This window comes from Neoarius graeffei, chromosome 24 (assembly GCF_027579695.1).
Source record: "Neoarius graeffei isolate fNeoGra1 chromosome 24, fNeoGra1.pri, whole genome shotgun sequence".
Classification (NCBI taxonomy): domain Eukaryota; kingdom Metazoa; phylum Chordata; class Actinopteri; order Siluriformes; family Ariidae; genus Neoarius; species Neoarius graeffei.
The window spans coordinates 26,097,062-26,121,919 of record NC_083592.1 but is presented as its reverse complement, the minus strand read 5'-3'; the positions used below and the strand labels follow the sequence as shown (position 1 = coordinate 26,121,919).

General features: G+C 40.4%; 1 protein-coding gene and 1 long non-coding RNA gene across 2 annotated transcripts in view; one reads left to right on the top strand and one right to left on the bottom strand.

Annotated features, from left to right (window-relative positions):
- arb2a (ARB2 cotranscriptional regulator A) overlaps positions 1-6,232 on the top strand; it is a 310,752-nt gene extending 304,520 nt beyond the window's left edge. Inside the window, exon 11 of the mRNA XM_060906938.1 lies at positions 4,312-6,232. Within this exon, the coding sequence (XP_060762921.1) occupies positions 4,312-4,547 (236 nt within the window). The 3' untranslated portion in view covers positions 4,548-6,232. The remainder of the gene's footprint in view (positions 1-4,311) is intronic.
- On the bottom strand, positions 744-20,736 carry LOC132872247 (uncharacterized). Its single transcript, XR_009651413.1, has 3 exons — positions 20,581-20,736; positions 11,096-11,222; positions 744-1,939 (listed from the first exon to the last, which is right to left on the bottom strand). It is a non-coding gene; the product is annotated as an uncharacterized LOC132872247 (long non-coding RNA).
- Between the last annotated feature and the right edge of the window lie 4,122 nt (positions 20,737-24,858).

Here is a 24,858-nt window from a genome sequence, read left to right as displayed (position 1 = left end):
GCAGAGAGGGAATTACACCACCACGCAAGTGTTGTAGGTGCTTGTGTTTATGGATTTCCCGTTTTGTATCTGCGACCGTGTGTGCGCTTTGTAATGTATTGTCATGTTTTTTTCATACATTAATTTAATTACAGAATATAAACAAGGCAAGTGTTTGTCACAACCCTATTAACTGTAAAAAGTGCTCTTGGCGTTGGCAAGGAAGAGAGAAGCAGTATAGGAGAGATTTTCATTTGATTTGTTGTCTTCTGATTCATAACGTAATGTTCTTCATTACCAAGTTGCGTGTTAGTCCAATGTGTGATAACTTTGGCACCTGCTCTCACCTCATTAGCACTCAGGACAAATGCTCTCTGGTCCCCTTTTCCATGTCCAAGGCATGTAATGGAGAAAATATCAAACTGCCAGGCCATCGTAGGGAGCTGCTGTTGGAAATTTAACTCAGACGCTGACAGCAGCTATGCTGTGGTGTCTTTGTCCTCATGTCCTGTTATGGACCCTGTTACTAGAGCTGCTCGATCCAGCTCAGCTCCTTATGGAGTAATGTCCCAACACTGTTCACCTTTCACAGCTCATCTACAAGTGGTGTAGCTTTAATGTGAGGACAAATAAGCATTTATGGTTCAAGATTTCTGTGTGTTAGCTATAGTGTTAAAAGGATAAAGCAAGACATGATGAAACACCCAGGACACAGTACAATCTTTGTTCATTTTTATTATCATTTTTTTTTATTGTTTTGTTTACATAATTATTGAAATCAAAGATACCATTATTTTGCAACAACGGTGTAATTATGGCGTATCAAAATCCCCCTCTAATGAGAGCCAGCAGTTTTTTGAAAATTAAATGAAAGTCATGTTTAATCAATTAAGAGACCGGTTTGAATGACGTGCTACAGATGGAGACTAATTACAGTCAGCACATTTTTATATTTTCTCTCTGGTTTGGAGTTATTGGAGATATTTCTTAGTTGCTAATTTTCCTTCAGTGAAGATTGTCATTTGTTAATGTGATTATTTCTGTGTAATCTTTGTGAGATCCGTTTTATTTTATTTTTATACTTGTAGACTTTTTTTTTCCTGGCGACTCTATAATATAACTCCGAAGTAAGGAAGAGTATGTGGTGCCAAGGATGCCATATTCTATTCAGTTATTAGTGAACAAAAAAAGGTTTAGCTCAACGTAACATGCAAGTCTTAAATTTTCCAAGCATTAATCTCATGTGTAATTGCAGCTCACTTAAATAAACCGAGAATAGCCCAAGTCTCATCAAATAAAATATTTTGACATCATTTTTTCTGGATTACTGATAGAGTAGACAAGCTTTACTGATTTGATTTCCTTATAATCCTGCTGTTACTTCATAATTTTTAAAAATTTAATTTATGCTCATGAGCATGAAATTTATCATTTATATCCTCGACGAGCTGACAGCTTATGAAAAAAATCCTCCTGAAAAACAGATTTCTTGGCTGATTACAGAGAGCTGGTCATCTTTCTTTCTCCGAAACAGATGCCAGTCTTTCTATAGAAACGGGATGATCCATGGCTACATCTTTTAATAGTGTGGTATTAATTTAATTTGTCTCTTGACTGCACCTGGTTGTCTTTGTCCTTGCCTTTTCAGTGCCTAAGTTAGCAAGTGTAATCCACACACACACTACTTACATTTGATACAACTTGGCAATTTAGAGATAGCATGGTAGTGTAATAAAAGCCTATTAGCGAAGCATGCTCTTAAGTCAGTGTACGAGGTGATGTCACCGGAGAGGGCGGAGCACCCACAGGGTCGCTGAAGGGACCTGGATCATTTGCATGTCTGCTCAGAGACACACTGTTACTGACCTCATAGCCAGGATTAGTGTGAGAGGCTTTGGCTGCTCACAAGTTCATCGCTGGTTCAAGGAAACGGAGAGCAAGCCTTCGCCATTGATAACTCCTAAAGGGGAGAGATGGTGAGAGAAAGAGAAGTCAGGGCTGGTTTGAGGAGAAGGAAGAACAATTGGAGGCTGCGTGCTTTAAATTGGGTATAAATTATTAGTAAGAGCAGCGGAGGCGATGCCTTCTTCTCCAATGGTGTGTTGTGCCAGGACCTACACAGGTAAAGAGATTGTTTGGGCAGGAGTTATTGACTCGCTGATTGCCAGTTTCGTAAACTTGACCTGAGGCGCTGATCACACGCCAAGCTAGGGAAAAAAAAAACAAAACACAATACACACACCTTTCCCATCTCACCACAGCTATCTTCATCAATACTGGCCAGACAAAGGTCAATCTAATAAACATGGAGGTCAGTATCATGGCCATTTGAGAACTCTTTTGGCACAGACCTTAGAGGTGCTTTTTAATTGTATCCCTGCGGGCAGGTAATGCTGTTGTAATGCAGAGGGAAAGAATAACAACCGGACAAGAAAGATATATCTCGCCTGTCCTCTCTAGATTTCTCTTGCAGAGAAAGTTGCTAGTGCAAATGTGAAAAAAATCAGCAGCATTGGAGAAAGTGTACTCAATGACATGACGTGAATAAGAATGATTGATTGATTAAAGTACATCACAAGCTACTTAAATTACAACAAACACCCTGACCGATAGATAGATAGAAAGATTGTTCATTTCCTCATAGAAAATGATAACTCCAGAAGTCCTAACTTGCTGTCCTTTATAGTGGTTCTCACAGTGAAGAGGTACCTTAAGGACTTGAGGTATACATGTCACTCCTCCAGAGCTCAGTGACCTGAACATGGGAATTCTTTAACCTGCCGCGAAAGGCAGAAACTCAACCTTTCTGTGGACGAGTTGATAGCTGTGCCTTAGTCACTGGAGAGAACACTCAATCCTCCTCCGCTGGTGGTCACTGCTTCCATTGTTCACCACTGCGCATACATCTTAATAAGTGGAAAAGCCAGAAAGGGGATATATAGAACACGATACAGCACAGTCTCTTGTGTAGGACTTCCAGTAGTTGGAGCCAAAATCTGATAAATCTCTTAAAAAAAAAACAACGTAAAATCAGGTATAACGACGTGCAGTTCAGAGACGAGCGTTCTGTAGAACAGCTTGATTGTTTAATTGACTGGTTGACGTGCCTGCAAAGAAACTTGAGTTGACATCAAGCTGGACATTAAACAAAATTTTCACCTCAAAGTGTATATTGTGCATTTTCACACTACTGTGGAACTGGGCAAAAGTTAGTTCTGTTAATTACTTACGACAGTTATTTATCTGTACGTTACTTTTCTGTTTGTTAAATCACTACGTAATGTGTAGCATCAATGTCTGGCATTTTCCAAAAAAGGGACTTAAACAAAAAAGTTTAACGGCTTTGAAGAGCAAAAGCTCCCAAAACTCCTCGCGATGCACCCCAGTTGTATTTGTTACATTTTAGTACTACAGTCCTAATAACGTCAACTTAATAAGGCATTCATTAGCTAAATAATGTATTCAATTAGTAGTACAGTATTTAACACATACACTGGTCACTGGGATGGTGTTTGAAAACACATTTTAAAAGTCCAAGGTTTTGTAGAGCCTACCAAATATATATATATATATTTTTCCTTTTCTTTTTGTAAAATGCCAAATGAAAGGTTACCTGCTGGACTCCTTTGAATTTGTACTAATTGTTCACAAGATTAGAGCCACCAAACGCAACTGTAAACATAATTTGAAGGAATTCAGAACAAAATGAAATGCCAAGGATGGACATTTATTAAAATGGTTGCTTTGCATCTGGTAAATTCATCTGGTCTCAGAACTAATGTTTTGACTTGAGATGTATGAAAGAAATAATAATGCAGGTTAATTGCAGCCAAGACACAATTTAAAAAATAAAATAAAATAAAAGTTCAGCCAGAGGCAGAACATTTTCAGTAGCATTGTGTATAAAATGTGAGCTTTTTGCTCCACAAATACACTAAAATGTCACAAGATGTAAAAGACTGCATGTCTATAGGTTTCCGTGTGGCACGTGATCCTTTTGGGAGCACATCACCAGTGATATTCGAGGATCTGGTGAAAATCAGTGGAATGATGAGCAGTTTTTGATTAATCCTGCTCTACCTTTAAAAAAATAATAACTAACACGCTGCCGTTATGATTCTGGCTTGAAGCAGAAGTTGGATGGGCCGCGTGCATTCAAAGGGATTTTAGAAGAAACTTTAAAGAACGCAAGTCTTGGCTTTTTCTAAACATGTACATGTTTGTTTTTCAGCTTTTGGTGACGATCACAAGTGGGCTAAGACTTCTGTACCATACCGTTGATGTTATTACATCAACAGTGCCTTGTTCACTATAACCTGTGTGTGTTTACAGGCACTGAGAGGCATGAGCTGACCTCATGGAACAGCTTCAAGTCCATCTTCCGATTCTTCAACGAGCATCTCCAGGCACAAATGGAGGCGGATAGGGACGAGGGCAACGTGGAGGAGCAGAAGGAGGAGCAAAAAGAAGAGCAGAGGGAGGAGCTGCAGGAGGAGCAGAAGGAGGAAGAGGAAGATGGCTCTGCCGCATTGACTACACAAAAACACGCCAAACACGAGGATTTATAGAAAACTCTGAAATAGCGTCAGACCGCTCCCTATTGAATATTTTGCTTTTAATGCTTTTAAAGGATAGTCCTGTCTGATGTCTTATTCGGGCGCAGAATAGCGTTTTGCATTACACAACTATCAAAGCAATATATACTGCTTGTGCCTCCCCTGAGCTACTGTGTGGGTTTGGTGGCCTTATTAAGGCTGTCAGGTGACATTGCACAGTACCTCAAAGTGTCCTGACATTGCTCGAACCTCACCTAATACACACACACACACACGCGCGCGCACAGGTTTAATCCACAGGTCATTTAGCCCACTTTAGCCCTGAACAGCTGTTGGTTTTGTTTGTTTTTTGGGGGGTTTTCCCCGTTCAGTTTTATCCAGTTTTACATTGACGGGGGCGCTGGCTTGTCTAAGAAATGTCATCCTTTCCATTCTGGATTTGTGTGCATCAGCATTACAGCACTAAAACAACTTGCATTTTGTAGATATTTGCTTTTGAATGTCCACATTAGACAGGTTTTTTCCTCACCATCTTCCTCTGAAAGAAGCAAATCTTGAATACCAGGTAATAATTTACATAACTTCCTAACAATTCATATATTCTTTACATTCATACTTACATCATCAGGATGAAATACAAGTATAGTATTTCATCGAAAATGACTTAAAATCACATATCAAGAATGATTTTTAGCCGTATCTTCTTTTAAGCCATTTTGGAAGTTTTGTATATCTGACCTTTCCCATGCGTGAGCAAAAGGAGGGTTAAGAATGTCTAAATCATAAAAGCAGTTCATTTAAATGTTTGTCTTTTGAAAGTGACGTGCGGTGTTTTTGTTTTGTTTTTTTCATACATGCCTGGTAAGTCTCACAATTTAGCATCACACTGACATCCACTGCTTCTGCTAAAGCACATAATGTCACTTTCTTAGCATAAACAAAAGACAAACAGAACAATGTGGTATTAGTCAAGGCTTAAGCTGTCGCTCAGACGTGACAGCACGTCACCCTGCTTTAACTAAAACTTTGCCACGTTTTTATCTTTCAAGCACAATTTACATATTTTAACAAATTTGTTCAAATTACCAACTTTTAGCCAAAATAAAAGTGTGATGCGGGGATATATTGAGATCAACGTTTTAAAACCTAGACTGCTTTTAGGGTTTTATTGCCAAGATTATTAGGCTAGTATTAAAATTGCAAGTGGTTGTGTATTGCAGCTAAATTGGAAAGTAAAAGCTGTGGGATGTGAGTACTGCTGCCTTAAAATAAACAAGACATTTTTCTTTCTTAATACATTCAACTAAGCCATCAGCTGATTATAGGCAAGAAGTGCAACCTTAAACCAAAATCAGACTGCAAGTCATGAATCTTTGCCAAGAGTGATTTCATTTTGTCAAATCCTGTTTTCTTTCAATGGATTTATTGCAGAAAAAAAATTTACATTCATCTTGTAATTTTTTTTTTCTGCCTTTGTCTTGTCCTTTTATTTTTTATATCACAATGAATCGAAGTAGTTTCCAAATCGTTGTCCAGCTTCGACGTGTGTAATGTATAAACGTCATTTCCGCCTTCCCCTTATTTGTTCATTATAGAGACTGGAGTCACTTTTTTTTTTTTTTGCCAAGTTCTTTTCTCTTCATTTTTAATCTCCCTGCAGCAACTTGCCTTTGCAAAATAAACGCTTTTTAACAGTCCAGTGTGATTTGAGCTCGTGTTTGTTGTGTTAAATGGTTTGATCCTGGAGCTGGAAATCAGAACTGAACAATCAAAAGAAGTGCAGGTTTTGCGCTCAGGTTTAGAAATTGATCCTTTAACCTTCTTGCGTGGAAACAAAGCCCTGCTGATCAGTGTGTGTGCCTGAGAAGAGTTGGGTCGAGTCTCATTGAGGGGACATGGCCTGGAGTGTTAATCAGTCGGACAGGCAGTGTTGAGGTCTGTTCATTAAAGCGGCTGGATGTGGGTTGGGACCCAAAGCCCAGTCCAAGCGCATAGACCCAACACCCTGAAGGCGCACCAGCGCAGCTTTTCTTCTTATCGTGAAGGCTTTACTTTCAGCCCAAGTAGTCGGCGGGTCAGAGTTCAGCTCTTCGGGGGAAGGGGGATAAAGATCTGCAGAGCTCGATAAAAAGCTCCGGTGGCTCGCCGGTTTCCCAGAGAGGCTGAGTGTGAGCGGCCACAGCAGAGCGCCTCCTCATCTCGCCTTAACGGCAGCTGCGCAACTCGATCGCGAAAGAGGAGCCGCGTCTCCACAATGAGGCCAATGTTAAGCAAAAGAAGTGTCAGTCAAAATGCTGCCGCGTATCAGATGAAGCCTCAAATCAACAAGTTTCCTCCAATAACATCCAGGCCGCTGGAGACGCCCAGCAGCCTGCAGGGTCCACTGCAACTCCAGCGCTAAAGCACAGTTCGAGGTGCCTGATTTTGTGCAAAATGAGAATTAAATCGTATGGTATAGGATTTCAAGTCAAACATAATCATCACCCCCCCAGATTTCTTTCAGCCAGCAGCCTGATGATGGATCCTGTCTCTGCGCAACGCGCGTCCTGATCAGTCAGGGTTCATTTTAAAACGCCTCAATTAGTAATCAGCTACATGCATAAGGCTGATGTCTGGTCAGGAGAGAAATATCTGATCCTAAGTGAACTTAAAAAAAAAAAGCCTCGATTTGTACAAGCCTAAAGATACAGAAACGGATTTTTTTTTTTTTTTTTTTAGAAGTGTGCGTCATTACGCACGAAAATACTCGCCCAGTCTGACTGGTGCATGGGCACTTTCCACTGTGGCCACTGTGGTCACGCTCTCTTACGCCAGGAACTTGTGTTTTTCCCCAAAGTTGCCGAGCTCTTGGTGAAGTTGGAATGGTCTCTTCTGAGCTCCGTGTCCTCCTGAGCACTTCAGCAGATCTCTCCCATCTCTATTTGCATAATTATATGCTCACTTCTGAAGGGAATCTAACCCTTACATTTCACGGGTCAACAAACTGCAACAATGTTATATTGTGTCTGAAATAAAAGAAAATCTAAAACTCTCTCTCTCTCCCTCCGTGTGTGTGTGTGTGTGTGTGTGTCTGCCCCACTCTTTTACTCACTTTTCTTCGAGTTATGTAGAGAATCACTTTACTCACAACAGCAAATGAAGGACTTCCGCCTGAAGCAGTGGATTTCTTAAAAAGAAAAATCTATCTATCTACCTACACTACCGTTCAAAAGTTTGGGGTCACCCAGACAATTTTGTGTTTTCCATGAAAAGCCACACTTATTTACCACCATAAGTTGTAAAATGAATAGAAAATATAGTCAAGACATTTTTCTGGCCGTTTTGAGCATTTAATCGACCCCACAAATGTGATGCTCCAGAAACTCAATCTGCTCAAAGGAAGGTCAGTTTTATAGCTTCTCTAAAGAGCTCAACTGTTTTCAGCTGTGCTAACATGATTGTACAAGGGTTTTCTAATCATCCATTAGCCTTCTGAGGCAATGAGCAAACACATTGTACCATTAGAACACTGGAGTGAGAGTTGCTGGAAATGGGCCTCTATACACCTATGGAGATATTGCACCAAAAACCAGACATTTGCAGCTAGAATAGTCATTTAGCACATTAGCAATGTATAGAGTGGATTTCTGATTAGTTTCACGTGATCTTCATTGAAAAGAACAGTGCTTTTCTTTCAAAAATAAGGACATTTCAAAGTGACCCCAAACTTTTGAACGGTATCTATCTATCTATCTATCTATCTATCTATCTATCGTTGCCCTTTTCGCACACTCCTTTTGATGAATGGATATTAGTAATTGCATATAGTACATGGTCAGCACAAGCCTGCTCTTCTTTAATGTGTCATAACGACCTTATAGCGTGTGTGTGTGTGTGTGTGTGTGTGTGTGTGTGTGTGTGTGTGTGTGTGTGATGCCAGGACTGGACAGCAGCTGCTGGCACACAGAGTCGTTTTATGTGGCTTTAATGGCAGCTTTTAGGCTGCGCTACTATGGACCATGCCGCCCTTTCAATTACCTCCTGCCTGATAGTGCAGCTCGTAAAGAGCCCATAGTAAAAGCCTGGCACTGAAATCAAATACATTTGGGGGAGAAATCTGGAGCGCAGAGAAAACTTCTTCCCGTCGAGGTAATGTGAAGATATGATGGGAGATTACAATGGGGGGGAAAGTGCAGGAGATGGGGAGAGATTGTTCTGTGAGACCGTTATTAACATTATAGCCTTGGAGGTGTTCAGAGATGAAATATAGACCAGACGAGACTGCAATCGCCTATAGCAGCGAGCTGTGTTTTTTCATTACCTGCACTACGAATAAATAAATACCTGTGAGGATGCATCGTAAAAACAAACCAGTTTAGCCGTTTAGTTTGACGTTGATGAACGGACTGAGATATTCAACAATATGAGTCTTCATAACACAGAAAATTATAGTGTGGGTCAGCGATTAATGTCAGGAATTCGGCTGGGAGCATGAATCTCCCATCACTGTGCTGAGATGTGTTCACATCGCCGTTTATGCACCACAAAAAACAAACAGCTTGGGGAAATCGAGCAGAGTCAGGAGATCTACAGGGGCTTCGAACCATCTCAACACTGATCATATTACAGCGGGGTAGGGGAAATATTACAACACTGCAACACAAGGTGAGGTTACTCATTTACTAATGACCACAACTTTTCTTCTTTGCTCCAAACTCACTCACTCTGGCAGGCAATTTTCACAAACAAACAAACAAACACAGCAGCACTGTCGAGAAGAATGCTTCTGGTAAATGTCAGTATTTTTAATCACTATCCTTGTAAGGACCTTCCACTGACATAATTATTATTGCAGTTAATTAATGCTGCACCTAAACCTCACCCTAACCTTCACCTCAGTCATGAAAAGGAAACTTTTTGGCTCTTTGATTATGATTTTTTTTTCAATTTTTGTTTTAAAAAACAAACAAACAACAACACAACAGAAATTTCCTTATAAGGACCATCTGAATGTCCCCACAAGGCGGAAATGGTCAGATTCTATTATTCTTATGGGGACATTTGGTCCCCAGGAGTATATAAAAACACGTGTGTATGTGTGTGTGTGTGTGTGTGTGTGTGATATAAATATTTCGAACCTCACTACTTTTCCTAGTCCGTATCTTTTACCTAACTTTGACCTGTCTAAGTGCACCTGGTGTACTTTTAATTAACTTAAGGTCCAGTTAATGAAAGTTTTCAAGTCAAATTAATTTTATTTATAAAATGCAAAATAATTTTGATTGCTGCATTGGTAGTAGTGATACTTACAAATGTTCCAAATGTTCAATAATAATAATAATAATAATAATAATAATAATAATAGGCACATATATAGCGCGCCGGTTTGTCTCGGCCCATGGGCAGCAGGTTTGCTGTGATATACAGAAGGTGCTCTAGTTATTAGGTATCAGATAAACCAAAGCTGAGCGACCGCAGGCCTGATCTCGTGTTCTGGTCTACATTTTCTTCATGGCGACTGTAAAAGTCCATTCGCGCTTTTGTTCGCCATATATACCTTTTAAGGTCGAGCACAAGGAGTCTGAGCTCTGAAAGGACTTGAGGTCGCAGAGTAACCGGAGCATTACAAGCTGTCATTTTACAGTGAGGATGGAATTGCCATGTTGGGTGCCAAGCGGGCGACCCAGGCTGAGGACACGATAAAAACCTGATCCTTTCCAAACAACAAGAGGCCCTTTCAAATGAAACCAGATTAGGGCGCTCTAAAACCCTTCCAGGACCCTGCCTTCTCTATCCGCCCTGTGATGTTGCGCTAGAATAACAGATGATGTGATAGGCCATAATAAGTCCTAGTCTAGTCGATTACTGTGTGTGTGTGTGTGTGTGTGTGTGTGTGTGAGACAGAGAATCTGTGGCGATTTATTGACTGTGAGGGAGGGGAATCAACCTGCTTCTCACTCACACATTATAGATGAGTCTCATCAAGACTAACGGGCTCACCGGAGCCTAACCACATTGGTGCAGCTCCCACCTGAGCAGCAGACGCGTTATTGTCTCGCCCGCGCATCCTCATTAACACACGCCCCGAAAGACAAGCTCCGAATTAAGCTGTTGCCATTCAATGGACCCAAATTAGCGAGGACTCTGAGGTGCAGGTCAGACGAGCTGCTTTAAAACATGCACTGAAGTGACCATCGAGCCTGACTGATGATGATGATGATGATGATGATGATGATGGATGTACAGGATCCATCATGGTGTTGTTAGAAGACCAGCGCCTGTCCTCGGGCCTCCTGCCTTTATTTACTTGATTGTGATCAGATTCGGTTCCTCCTGAGGCTTCAAAGACTTTCACTCTTATCCGCTCTTTAAAAAGGCGCTCTGAAGAGGATGCCGCTGTTTCTTCACTTCTCCCTAACAACCGTCTCCACGCGCCTGCTTACAGTCTCCCTGTCTCCCTGTCCCCCTCCCCCCCCCCTCCTCCTCCTCCTCCACTGAGTCAGCGCGAAGATGAAAAGCGGCAGCAGACGGAAGCGCGTGACTGTTGGCGGGAGAGACGCGCGTGAAGAGCCGCTTCGTACCTGCGTGAAGGTGTCGCGGTGATGAGTGACTTCCTCTCAACAAACCGCCATTCAGTGAATCAGGTGCCGGAGTTCTCCATCGCGTGATCCAAACAGCGTTACAGCATTACACTCTCCGGAGTCATTTCTAAACACAGAACACAAACTCAATATTTAGAATAGAAATGGAACGAAATAAACTCTGTAACTGCTCACACAGTGATACAAACCCAATCACTTCACTGTTCGGGAAAGTTATAAGGCATCATTTACAGCGAAATAAACTACAGTTACAGGGTTTTTGTAAACAGGATTGACATTAATTTTACACAAATTCGATTTTAAATCATCGAAATAAAATTTTGATCGGATCTATCTGTCTGTCTAAACCGTGCTTTGATTGTAATTCAGCTGCAAGTGAACTACAGTCGTTTGAAAATGTCCTTTTGTAATAATTAACACACTGTAAATAATTCTCACGAATGAATTTAAACCATTGCATAATATTTATAACCTTTGCTCATATGAAAAAAAAATCAGTTTATTTAGCAACCACATATTTCCATAGCGAGATTCAAAACAGCACTTATCTGGAGAAATGTAAACTTATATACACACAAACAAATAAACTGTACATTTAAATGGACCGTAATGCCCGCAGTAGCCTATGAGGTTTTCTTCTAATCTTTTTTTGTATGGTGTTCATTTGAAAACGAACTAATTTAAGAAAAAAAATAATTGTGTTTGCGCTACACCTGACATTTCAGACAGACGCTTCTGCAAATAAATAAATAAACAAACAAACAAAGAGAATGAGTTTGACCAAAACAAAGAATAAACGCTATAATATCAAAACATGTCCCTTTCATGCAGATTTAATTAGATGAAGAGACCTGTTCCTGCTAGCAGTGTCTGTAATGGTGGTGTAAGTTATTGTTTTCTCCTTTTTTTTTCTGACCCATGCATTTATTAATTATTTTATTTGTAAGACTTATTTTAGTAACTCTTTAACCTCATGTTTTCTTCATTATCTGCTTATGTTTTGTCCGACTGATCATCCATGATCTTTACAGTGGATAGAAATAGAGACGTAGCATAGAAAACTCGAACGGCAGGTGAGAGTGGAAATATGACAGCAGGTATATATTATATATTATATACGATATGGGGAACATATAGTAGGCTAACGTTACCTTTTAGTTTCATATCTAAATATTTCTTTGACCTTTATTTACACCTCCAGGGGTAAAATGGACCCAGAACATTACCTTGTTAATATAAATATGATTCGTAAACGTGTTTTTAGGTTCGTTAGAGAAGACAGCCGAAGACATGAATGTAAAATGGGTCAGAAGAGAACAGATGGGTTCAACATGCTGAACGCAGTCAGCGTCATCAGATGGTGTCCTTAAGGTGACGTCACATAGGTTTTAGAAATACTGCGTACAGTAGTACAGCCGACTCAAGAGCGTTATTACTGCAGTCAATCCCCATCACCTGAGTCATTCCCCATCACCTGAGTCACTCCCCATCATCTGAGTCACTCCCATCACCTGAGTCACTCCCATCACCTGAGTCATTCCCATCACCTGAGTCACTCCCCATCATCTGAGTCATTCCCATCACCTGAGTCACTCCCCATCACCTGAGTCATTCCCATCACCTGAGTCACTCCCCATCATCTGAGTCACTCCCATCACCTGAGTCACTCCCCATCACCTGAGTCACTCCCATCACCTGAGTCAATCCCCATCACCTGAGTCATTCCCATCACCTGAGTCATTCCCATCACCTGAGTCAATCCCCATCACCTGAGTCACTCCCATCACCTGAGTCACTCCCATCACCTGAGTCAATCCCCATCACCTGAATCACTCCCCATCACCTGAGTCAATCCCCATCACCTGAACAACCTCCCACTGACTTTTCTACCTCTGAGGCGCGTGGGCACTGACACAGCGTGACAGGTGTGTGTGTGTGTGTGTGTGTGTGTGTGTGTGTGTGTGTGTGAGAGAGAGAGAGAGAGAGAGAGAGAGAGAGAGAGAGAGAGAGAGCGCACTGTCAGACTACGCTGTTAAAGGTTGTAAACTGTTGGCAGTCTCCAGATACCCTCGATGGCGGCGATTTGAAACTTGTCCTGTCTAATTTGACAAGAGCATCCGGGCACCTGAGCGCAGGACCATGGACAGCGGTGTGTGTGTGTGTGTGTGTGTGTGTGTGTGTGTGTGTGTGTGAGACCCTGAGCTCGCCCCCACCTCGCGATCACGTTACATCCGACTGAGACCTACACAGGCCTGAGCGCGTGAAGGAGAGAGGGAGTGATGGAGAGAGGGAGTGATGTAGAGAGGGAGTGATGAGAGAGGGAGTGATGGAGAGAGGGAGTGATGAGAGAGTGAATGACGGAGTGAGACAATGAGAGAGGGAGTGAGATACCAATGGTTTTGTGTAAATGACAAAACAGTGATTACCCTACTCTCTCTCTCTCTCTCACAGAGAGAGAGAGAGAGAGAGAGATTTCGTTTACATTTAATCTGGAGTAACTGTGTGAGCAAAGTTGCCTTGGGAGCCATAACCGCGCTTTCAGGGCTGCAGGGCTGCGGAGGAGAAAAGGAGGATTTGGTGGTGAGGGAAAACTGTTTGATGGCTCTCTACAGCTTCAAGACAGCTTGTTAATTAAAACCCCAAGAGATGGGTTTGAGCAGCCAGCGTCCATATAAGAACATCGCTAACTATCCTGACAGCAAGCAACTTCACAGGCCTGCATGTTAAAGGCAGTGATCCAGGCTGTGTCGAGTCCCAGGTCTCTCTCAGTCTCACACTAGAGGACATTTCTTAAGCCCTGCAGTAGTAAATGTCCTATTTGTATTTTGTAAGGCCGAAAGTTCAATTAACTCAATTAAACAGAAGGACGCAGTTCAATGATTCAAAATCTAATTTACAAATTCATTAATATCGGGATCATTACTTCTGTAGTTTCTATTAACACTTGATTAAGGAAATAAAGAGAACTGTAATGGAAGCGAGGTTTCTTTCAGTCGGCTTGGTGATATGCATTTCATAAAAAAAAAAGGAAACTATTAGCTCAGTGACTATAAAACTTGGTGATATAAAAGACCAAACAAAACCAACTGAACGAAAAAACAAACAACCCGAACTTCTGATGTTTAGGTTTTATTTATTTATTTATTTATTTATTTAATGTTTAACATTTTCAGAAAATAAGCAAGTTATAAGCACAGCTCAGAAAATGTGCTTCCAAAAAACTAATTCAAGAAATAAATTTCAATAAAACGAGAATCAAATAATTGCATGGCCAGAGCTTATTAATGTTATAATCTTTAGTAAATACAGTTTTATTTCTTTGCTCGTTCACTGTTGGAAAGAAAGACACTGGTGCAGGTGGAGATTTCCCTTACAAGGGTGGGAAAACACACACACACACCATTATGGGATTGTCGAGAACTACACAGGGGGAAAGAAGACCAAACACTGCCAAAACAGTACTTTTTTCATTCACAGCACTTAATCTTTCTAACATTTCATTAAGTCGTAGTTTTTCATCTACAGAAATGACATTTTATTTTGCTCAAATTGGCGGATATGGGTTTATTTGTTTAAATGGAAAATGAACAAAAATATACCACTGACGCAATTAAGGGTATGAGTTATAATTATTATTAGTTTAAAAATCACCAAGTCAGAAAAATATTCATATGATGAACTTTTATGTTACATTTAAAAAAAAAAAGAGAAGGGGGGGGGGGGGGGGGGGCGAAAGGAAAGCCTGCTTTAATGAACACTTGTAGAATTGTGTTCTTAAATTCTACATTTTAGGAAACATTGTTCACTGATATATTAAAGTACCTTATGTTTATATCCCCCTGTAGCCGACCCTTGTGTAGTGAAGCTGGTTGTGTTTCAGGGCTGTGAGAGTGTGATTGGAGAGGAGCAGCTGATGGGTCTCTCCGCTGTCTGCTCGAACATTTAAAAGACATCTTTAAATGTTCACCACGTCTGAGCACATTCATCAACGTCAAAATGTGGCCGAGCCTCTATTTAGAGAAAGTGTAAGTGCAGCAATATATCTTCACTGCGCTCACAGCACACAATGCATTTTTACACCGTGTGAATATGCCTCCTTATTTCCGCAATGCCTTACAGCATTTTATATATATATATATATATATATATATATATATATATATATATATATATATATATATATATTCTCTCAAACAAAGCAGTCGTTATTGTAACAATATCCGGTTTGCTTCTTTGCCCTGAGAACCCATTCGATGCCGATTTTATTAAAATAAATAAATATAAATATATAAATATCAAGCGCTCACCGTTCGTTCAGAAGGACATCCCTCTATAATATCTAAGTGCAAAAACATTTACTTGGAAAACTTTTTGCATGTAATGTAATCTATTCCCCGAACCTGCGGTACAGTAGAGCTCAGAGTTTGAAACAGAAAGCAGATTGTTTCCTAAAACTATTAAAACATGGACAGACAGGATTACACACTGAGCTTCGGTTCTGATCTTATACACCTCTGTACAGTTTCTCTCTCATCAGATATCAGTGTGCATAAATGATAACCTTCATTCGTTCACCTCAATTAAAATAAATCATGAATTCTTAAGTCTTCTTCAGTCACAGACCCACAGTAATATGTCGTTTCCAATGCAATACCATGTTGTTTTTATTTATAATTAAACAGAAATACATTACTAAATAGACTATAAAATATATTTAATTAAAATATTTAGATCAATCATTTAACGCATGGTTGGTATTGTTTGAGCAAAATGTATTTGAAGCAATTATCAAAAAGATAATAATAATAATAATAATAATAATAATAATAAAAGAGAGGGCCCGCTGTATGAAGGCGAAGGGACAGTGAATGAAGCAGGAGCTGTTTATTCCTGTGTCTGAGGGTCCCAGAACACACAGCGCCATCTAGCAAACAAAGGCGGAAACAAACAGCTCGCGCAGCCCCCACCGCTGAACCCGAGCCCGCGCGCGCTCCCGCGGCCACCGAAAACTCCAAGAATTCCCCAAAGCCCACAAACCGGTACCTTTACTGAGCCATACACCCCGGCCTGTAGAGCTCTAACGGGCTTCTGACAGTCGCCATGCATTAATTACTTCATAAACAATAAAGCACCTACAACAGGACTGAGAGATAAACAAAGAAGAAGAGAAATAGAAGAAACAGATTTAAACAAACGTACAGTACAATCCATATGCAGTAATATTTCTGTAATATATCTGTAAAGGGACGATAATGCGCATGCGCGGATGTAACACCAAGCAACAACCATACAGGTAACCGCCATACCTCAGTGTAGTGTACATTATTATTATTATTATTATTATTATTATTATTATTGATGTGATGTGGTGATTTTTTACAATAATAATAATAATAATAATAATAATATGAAGAAGAAAAAGAAGAAGAAGATAAACAAATAAACAAATAAATACTTCCACAATTCCATAATAGTGTTTAATCCACAGTTTCATGTAGAATATCAGAATTATACAGGTTTCAAATAATAATAATAATAATAATAATAATAATAATAATAATAATAATGTCGAGCAAAAGACATGTCGCATTTACTATATTTGCATATGAATTATAAATAGCATTAATATTGCTGTAAGTCTTGGATGCTTGTGTGTGGATGAAAATAATTCTCACGCGGTAGATATTACAGAAATGTCTCATCTCAATTCACTCAGTTTATTACAGACGTCAGAAAAGGGGGAATTTTCTGTAAGGGATTTTTTTTTTTAAACTAAATCTGCAACACTTGTATTATAATAAACCTGGAAGACAAAATGAATTCCCGAGTTTGCTTTAAAGCTCACCGTAAATAGCTTCACATTATTTGTGTTTATTACAGACTGTTGGGGTTTCTGTCTTTTTTTTTTAAAATACAAATAACTTTATAATTATTTTAATTATTTAATTGAAGTAATGTAAATGAGGTTTGGAAACCGTGACCTATTTCAGAAATCCTCGTGTATGCGTCCTCGCATGCTCTGGATGATCAATGCAATATATAAAGTATCTTTATTTTATATTTTATAAGCTTGGTTAAACATTATACACATTATACTCGGTTTTATGTCAGTGCTTGTTTCACATCAAAGCCTAAATATGAAAATGAATAATATTAATGTAAATCATGATCCTGATTATCTGACATGAGCTGTTATGAGACGGTATTGGTTATGTGACGGTTTTATTTTAACTATTAATTATTTTATGGCGAAAATAAAAGCAGCACTGATGCAAGCGTAGAAAGACTGAAATGGTCCTCCGTGGCTTTGTGTGCTTTTGTCCTATATATAGCTTTAGATGATTGAGAGCTCCATATGCGGATTGGTCAGAGCCCGGCCACTCGGCCCTTTGACAGGTCACATGCAGCATTTCACCATTTGCACATTTTCAGTGCTGAACTGATACAATGCCATGTACCTTTTTTCGACAGCGTGTATTCGGAGATGTTGAATAGCATGTTGCAGCTCTCTATTTATCCAAATGGTGACTAGAGCTGCTGAGGTGTGTGTGTGTGTGTGTGTGTGTGTGTGTGTGTGTGTGTGTGGCGTAAAGGCGGTATTCATTCATTTACTACTCCTTCAGAATGCTGTAATCTTGTATGTAAAGCCCATGCGTGGATGCATCCAAACGCATCTATAAGTGCAAATCGTTTAAGGTGGGTGTACCTGCTTCTGATTGTATACAGTACAGGGAAATGAGATGAGGCGTGATGTGATGAAGACTACAGCTGGGTCTGTCGCTCTACCACATGGGTGGGGAGAAAGAAGATGTGATGGGTTGTAACTGAATTGTGGTCCATTCTTTTTTTTTTTCGGCTTTGCCACAAAAAAAAAAAAAAACGTTTTCAGGTCAGTCCACCTCTGGGTCTCTGTCCACTCTGCCCAGTTTTAGACTATTCTCTATTCTGTTTAGAATAATGGCCACATAAGCAGGTGTGCGTGTGTGTGTGTGTGTGTGTGTGTGTGTGTGTGTGTGTGTGTAGTGTAGATGAAATATTTGGTGACCGTGTGGGAGCCTCTTGCATTTTAATGACGAGCAAAACAGAAGCTGGACGTGCGAGAGAGAGAGAGAGAGAATACACATGTCCCCGTTTCTAATAGAAGGAAGACAATTTTCTCGCTCAGATTAAGACCGTTAGTTTCTGCCTTGCCTTTGAAGAGAGGGGCCAGGTCATTCTGAAAGAAAGGCCAGTCCCCAAAACCCCTCCCTTCAACCCCCAGCCTTCTCTCTCTCTCTCTCTCTCTCTCTCTCTCTCTCTCTCTCTCTCCTCAGCTCCTACCGACCCCCATCGTTTGGAGCTCACATGCATGCTGCATATCCTCCAGCAAGCTGGTTTTGCGGTTACACACATGGCAGATTTGAGAGCTGAGGCTTTGGAAGGCCATTTTTTTCTGTTAAAATGATTCCGATGCAGAGCAGAAAGCGGTGTGACAGTCTTCAACGAATCACTGCAGCTTGTTTTCAGCTGCACTTCGATCAACACTGCACGCAGCCTATTCACTTTTGCTTTGAATAATTTAGGTAAAACATATGACTGAATTATATTTACCAGAGCCCTGTATAAATGTAATAACATCAGGACACTGCAGTAACATCACCTACATTAACGGCAGAGGGGCTGTGATGTGTCCTGTGTACGGTGTAGACCGGCCAGGCTTTGGCACTGGTTAATTCCCACCGCGGGATCTCAGTCCGGGTGCAGTTTACGCGTGGCCGCCGCACACGTGTTCAGTGGAGGAACGCGGGCGCGCGCGTGTGCGTGTGCGTATTTATCAAACGCACAAATTGCGACGACTATAGGCAAGACAGGCGGGATAAAGGGCCGAAAGGCGCGGGATCAGAGACCAGCACCAGAGCAAAGGACATAATACCTCTGTCAAGAGCCGCTCAATATGGCGGGGATGAAAAATCTCCCTCGACAAAAACGCTTCGGTCATTTATTATCAAAGAAAATAGAAGCCGTGCTGAGAAATTAGTCAAATAAAAACTAAATTAGAGCGATATTAACAACAACATAATTCACTAAGCCTGTCAGCCAAACGGGCACATCTGTGCCTGACTGGATGGGTACCTACACCTCTGTTAAATAAATAAATACATGCATAAATAAATCCCACGTTTGGGCCTATATGAAATCTCAGATCAACTATAAGATAGATATATTAATGATGTATAATAATACAGAAATTCTATCTTTATATATAATATAATATAATATAATATAATATAATATAATATAATATAATATAATATAATATAATATAATATAATATAATATTTATTTCTTTATATTATTTCTTTTCCAACTCCACAGCAAATTCCTATGGCCTGTATACCTTCCTGATAGCACGATTGGACACACTGCTGGACGGTCTATCTGATGGCCAGTGAAAACGTGGCCTAATGTATAGAAAAATGGGTCAGTGTTATATTTGGTCCCAGCATGAAGTGTAATTGCAACAAAGTGCTGCTGAGTACATTGAGAAACTTGCTGGCTGCGGTTACACAGGCACAAACCATCTGGTGTGTATTATAAAAATAACCAGTAAATATAGCTGAAAATCCGGGGCGTTAGCAGGTATATAAGAGCAGGATTAGTTTCTGCCCGTGTGTGATGGGCGGATCGGAAAGTGTGCTCATAATGGCCCGTGGAAACATATTTGCTTGAGTGAATTAATACAGTAATTACATGCGCTTTTGTTTGGAAGATTTCACGAGAATCTGACGTCACTGTGTTTATCAGGGAATAAAGCGTGGAGAGGAGCTGCTCCGAGCAGCCTGTTATATGTGTGGAGCTTAGCAACAGGTAGTGTGTGTGTGTGTGTGTGTGTGTGTGTGTGTGTGTCTCTCACACTGTAGGAGCACTAGAGCAGAGAAGAGCTTTAGGATCCTATTAAGAGGAACGTGATCATCATTCACACTTTAATTTCGAACTGAGTCACAGAATCATTCAGCCGGAATAACACGAGCAGGAGGAGGTTCTGCTCGAGTCCCGCACTGTCTTCACTCCTGTTCCTCTTGTTGCACGCTTTCAGAGGAAACTTTGCTATCCGTGCACCCCACAGCTCCCCCTTTCTGGCCCTCATTTATTTCTCCATAAGCGCGGAGACAAACACGGAAACCTGTCCCTCTCCACTTTAAATGTAACACGCTGATTAATTTGTTGTTAATGACAGCTCTAGTCATACACACCCGGACACATCCTCTGCTCTCTTAGCGGTTTTTTTTCCCCACTCTGGCTCCCTCCCCCTTCTCTCTCTCTCTCTCTCTCTCTCTCTCTCTCTCTCTCTCTCCTCTACCCAAACACGGGAGCGCGCAGACTCACTACTCCAGGCGCGCGCACACACACACAAAAGTCCCTGGTCTCACACACACACACGCACACGCACGTTTAAGGAGGACAAATGAAAACAAATTTCTTACTTTCTCCAAAGAAGCTCCGTGCAAGGCTTCGTGTGTCCTCTTCTTGTCCACTTGTTTAGTCGTGCTCGTCGGGAAGAGTGCTGTCCATGTCCGAGGCGTCGTTCTCTAATTAATGCTTCTTCTTTTTTTTTCTCCTTTCTGGAGCCTGTCCTTATATACCCAAATGGTTTGACTGAAGTGAAGTGCAGATTGAGACATATTGAGCCCCCTTTAAGGGGGGATCATTTCATGTGGGAGGTTGGACGCAAACTTTGGACTCGTCACTGGCATTCCGGAGAGACGTGCATAATTTAAGCCAACAAAGCAAGACAGAGACGGGTCTGAGGGTGGGAGGAGAAAAAAACTTGGAAAGAACTCACTCAGTGATAAACAGCTGTCAGTGCTGGACAAGATTTTAGTTGTATATTCCCAAAGTACAAATTGTCACAAGTCCCAAGAAAAACTTCTCAAAACTGTTACATTTATTTACTGCCTCAGTGGAGTGGCTTTTAATTTAAATACCAAACAGGCTAATGTGCTTATTTAGGCTCTTTATACAACAAGTGTTCGTAGCTACTTTCAGCTGTATTATTATTATTATTATTATTATTATTATTATTATTATTATTAATAAAAATAAAGATGAAGAGATTAAAACTACCTACTCATAAGTTTAACTTTTATTTCTTTTTATTTATTTATTTATTTATTTTATTATTATTATTTTTTTTCAAAACCCTGAATCTATTTTCCTTCCCATTTCAACTCACATATTTTGGTTTTTGGCCCAAAGTCTGCAGGATAATAACTATAAATAGTGTATTTATAATAATAACATGTCGATGTGTATTAACATTATCTGACTCAAATATTGGCTAAATACATTGCTGATGTGAGGAGTGAGTCCCATTAAGAAGCTGCCTGCATGTGTTGGCTGAAATTATGGCTAACACTAGAAAAGAAAATGCATGGTGTTGAGTTAGATATCTCTTTCAGTTGTCAGTGGTGGTCCATGGGTATGGAATGCTAATAAGAGAAGCCCCCCTCCTCCTCCTCTTCTTCCTCCTCCTCCTCCACCTCCTCCTCGTCGTCCGTGTCGTCTCATTCCCTTTCTCTCAGCTGGCAGAAGGGATCGATGCCTGACCCGATGCTTTGGACACTGCTTTATTTATCTGACCAGGCAATGATATTATCAGCCTTGAACGTTATATACAGCAAACGTCTTCCTAAATCAACACAAAGGGATCGCTTACACAGCGATCTGTGCTTTCTCGCCTGCTTCCCTCACACCATGCAGGCCCGACCACACACACACACACACACACACACACACACACACACACACACACACACACACACACACACTCTCTCTCTCTCTCTCTTACCCTTATGTTACATTCACAACTGGGGACATTTTATATCCTGTTGTGTTGGATGTGATCCATGACTTACAGCTTACTGGAGAGTTCTTTGGACATGGATTTAGGCAGAAATATTAATAGTACACTCTTGGGGGGTTAAGGTCAAATCTAGAACCTTTAATGTTTCTTTGAGGGAACCCTCAAAAGTTCTGTGCAGAACCCAACAATAAAGTGTTTTTACAACAGAACAGGTTATAAATGACCTTCTGAAGAAGCTAAGAACCATCAACTGTTACAAAGAACCCATTGAGGAACCCTTGAGTACAGTGTCATCTCAGCGCCACTGCACGTCATCTCTGGTGTTTTTTTTTTTTTAATGATGATACGTTCACAAAATACATAAAGGCATATGCGTGATAGTGTATGAACGTTTTCCTCCACAATGTGTGTGTGTGTGTGTGTGTCTGTCTGTCTGTCTCTCTCTCTCTCTCTGTAGATAGATAGATAGATAGATAGATAGATAGATAGATAGATAGATAGATAGATAGATAGATCTTAGCAAGATTAGATAAATCTTAGACTCTGTGTTTCCAGTTACATAACGTTGTGAAGTATAAAGTGTTTGAATGAAGGAGTGTCACGTTTTGAGTATCAGTAGCTTGTAAACGTTTCACGTCAAACCTTTAAGAGCCCTTATAGCATACGGTTTGCACATTTTACCTAAAGGCTAGACACATCAAAATGCGTAAACTATAAGCAAACAAGCAGAAAGTATGAGATAAACATCCTCTCAGCCAAGCGCAACTGAGCTAATATTAATGACGCACTTATCCCAGAGAGACCATTTGTTTTATATGAGAACAACTGTGTAGCCTATTCTTTCACTGGACAGATTCATGGGGTAAAATCGATGGCAGACAAAATTAATAATAATAATAATAATAATAATAATAATAATAATAATAATAATAATAAAGCTTTAACACGAACATCCAAAATCTCATTATTGTGGTAAATATGATACATTGCTTTTATAGATAAGTCTTGTAGCCTATTGGTAGATAGCTCCATGCAGTTCATCGCTGCTGTTTTATAGAACACATAGTCTAATCAATCTTAACGAATTTGATCGGATTTGCTTTAGATTGCAGGTTTCTGCTCGCTGATTTGCTCAGGAGAGTATTCGAGGCTTTGTGCATAGCTACATAAAAATACAACAATGTTGCCTGTGCGTTCCCTTTCAGGTTCACCGATTTATTCCGTGAAACCACGAATTGAGATCATTTCACCAATATGACAATGGGCCAATCAGACAAATCAGTGTGTAAGATGGTTTGGATGAATAATTCTCAACATAGGCAATTCACACGCTGTTTTTGTTCATACAAAAGCTCCCGTGTGTTTCTGCTCTCGTTCCTGATAGCGACTCAGCGACTATTTTCAATTCAAAAACCCTCAACTTGAGAAACATTGAAGACCAAGAGCAGTCAAAGACCTATTGTCTCGGGTCCTTTGGAGTAATCAATCAAAAAAAAAAAAATCGTCTGGGCTCTACGTGGTTTTAGCACAGTTTCAATTCAACCTCTTTGCAGTAGCTCGCTGTTCACATGGGACCAAAATAACCTTCATGATCCAAGCTTTGTTTCGTGAAATTGTGCTTGTCTAATTGTCCTGCGTCTAAATAAATAAATAAATAAAACCCCGCATGGATTAAGAACGCCATAAAGATCTTCTAAAAACTCAACATCCCACACATCATGCTACAAAATCAGTCATCACTATTGCCCACATCCCTGCCAATTAAGGCTCAAAAAGAGAAATAAAACCAAAACTTTGCGCCTCTTGCTCTTGAACTCCACACCACAAGAAGTCTATGAGGGAGCTTTAAGCCAATCGGTGAGCTGCAGGAGAAACCGCAACGGTCAACGGTGCTTGGCAGGTTCTCACGGAAAACAATCTGGATTCATAATTACAGTATCGTGCGTGAGCAAAAACACACAGTATTCTTTTCATTATATAGAGAAACCCATCATTCAGGAGAATGCAGCTGAGAAGCAAACAGAAGACCTTTCAAAAGTTCATCTCCTAAAGCCACATCAGACAAATGCATTAATACTGAGCACTGACTTCAGGCCTGCAGGAGAAAAAACACGCATCATTTAAAGCCAAAAAACTTGATAACTGGAGTGCAGATGTGTGTGTGTGTGTGTGTGTGTGTGTGTGTGTGTGTGTGTGTGTGTGTGTGTGTGTGTGTGAATATGCGTCGTGAAAAACAAGCAGGTTTCTCTCCTATAGTCCTGCTCAATGATATGAGTCTGAACACGAATTTCTCACCGTCTTTGTACAATACATCACATTTAGTGTTCCTATCGACCGGTTTACACGCAGCAGTGTGCATTTCCCAGATTGATCACGCATAACTGAAACATCCGCAGCCCTACAACAAAATAACATTAGTATGTGGTTTTGGGGGAGATTTTTCTCTTTCTCATCTGCCGTGACAGGCAGGCAGGCAGGCAGGCCTGCTCTCTCTCTCTCTCTCTCTCTCTCCCTCTCTCGATTTGAAGCAACCCTTCAATCCAGCCTGGGAAAAATATTAAACATTAATGTGCTGAAGCAGGCATAGATCTTTGAACCAGTCGGCAACGACGTCATACAACTCGTATTCTGCTCACACAACTGTAATGTCTCGAGCTAATATAGAGCTCAAAAACCAAGAAAAAAAAAAAAACTATGCACAGAATAGAAAATGGACCCCAAGTATAATAGTGCGACTTCATTTGTAACAAGTCGCATTCGTCTCGTAAAAAAATTGAACAAAACCCTCATTACAAAGTTGCAGCTGGGGCAATTATTCCATAGTATTACAGAAATGTTTCATGTCGTGTGGTGTAATTAGGCACATATGTGTGTACAGTGGTCTTTAGTAAAGGAAAAG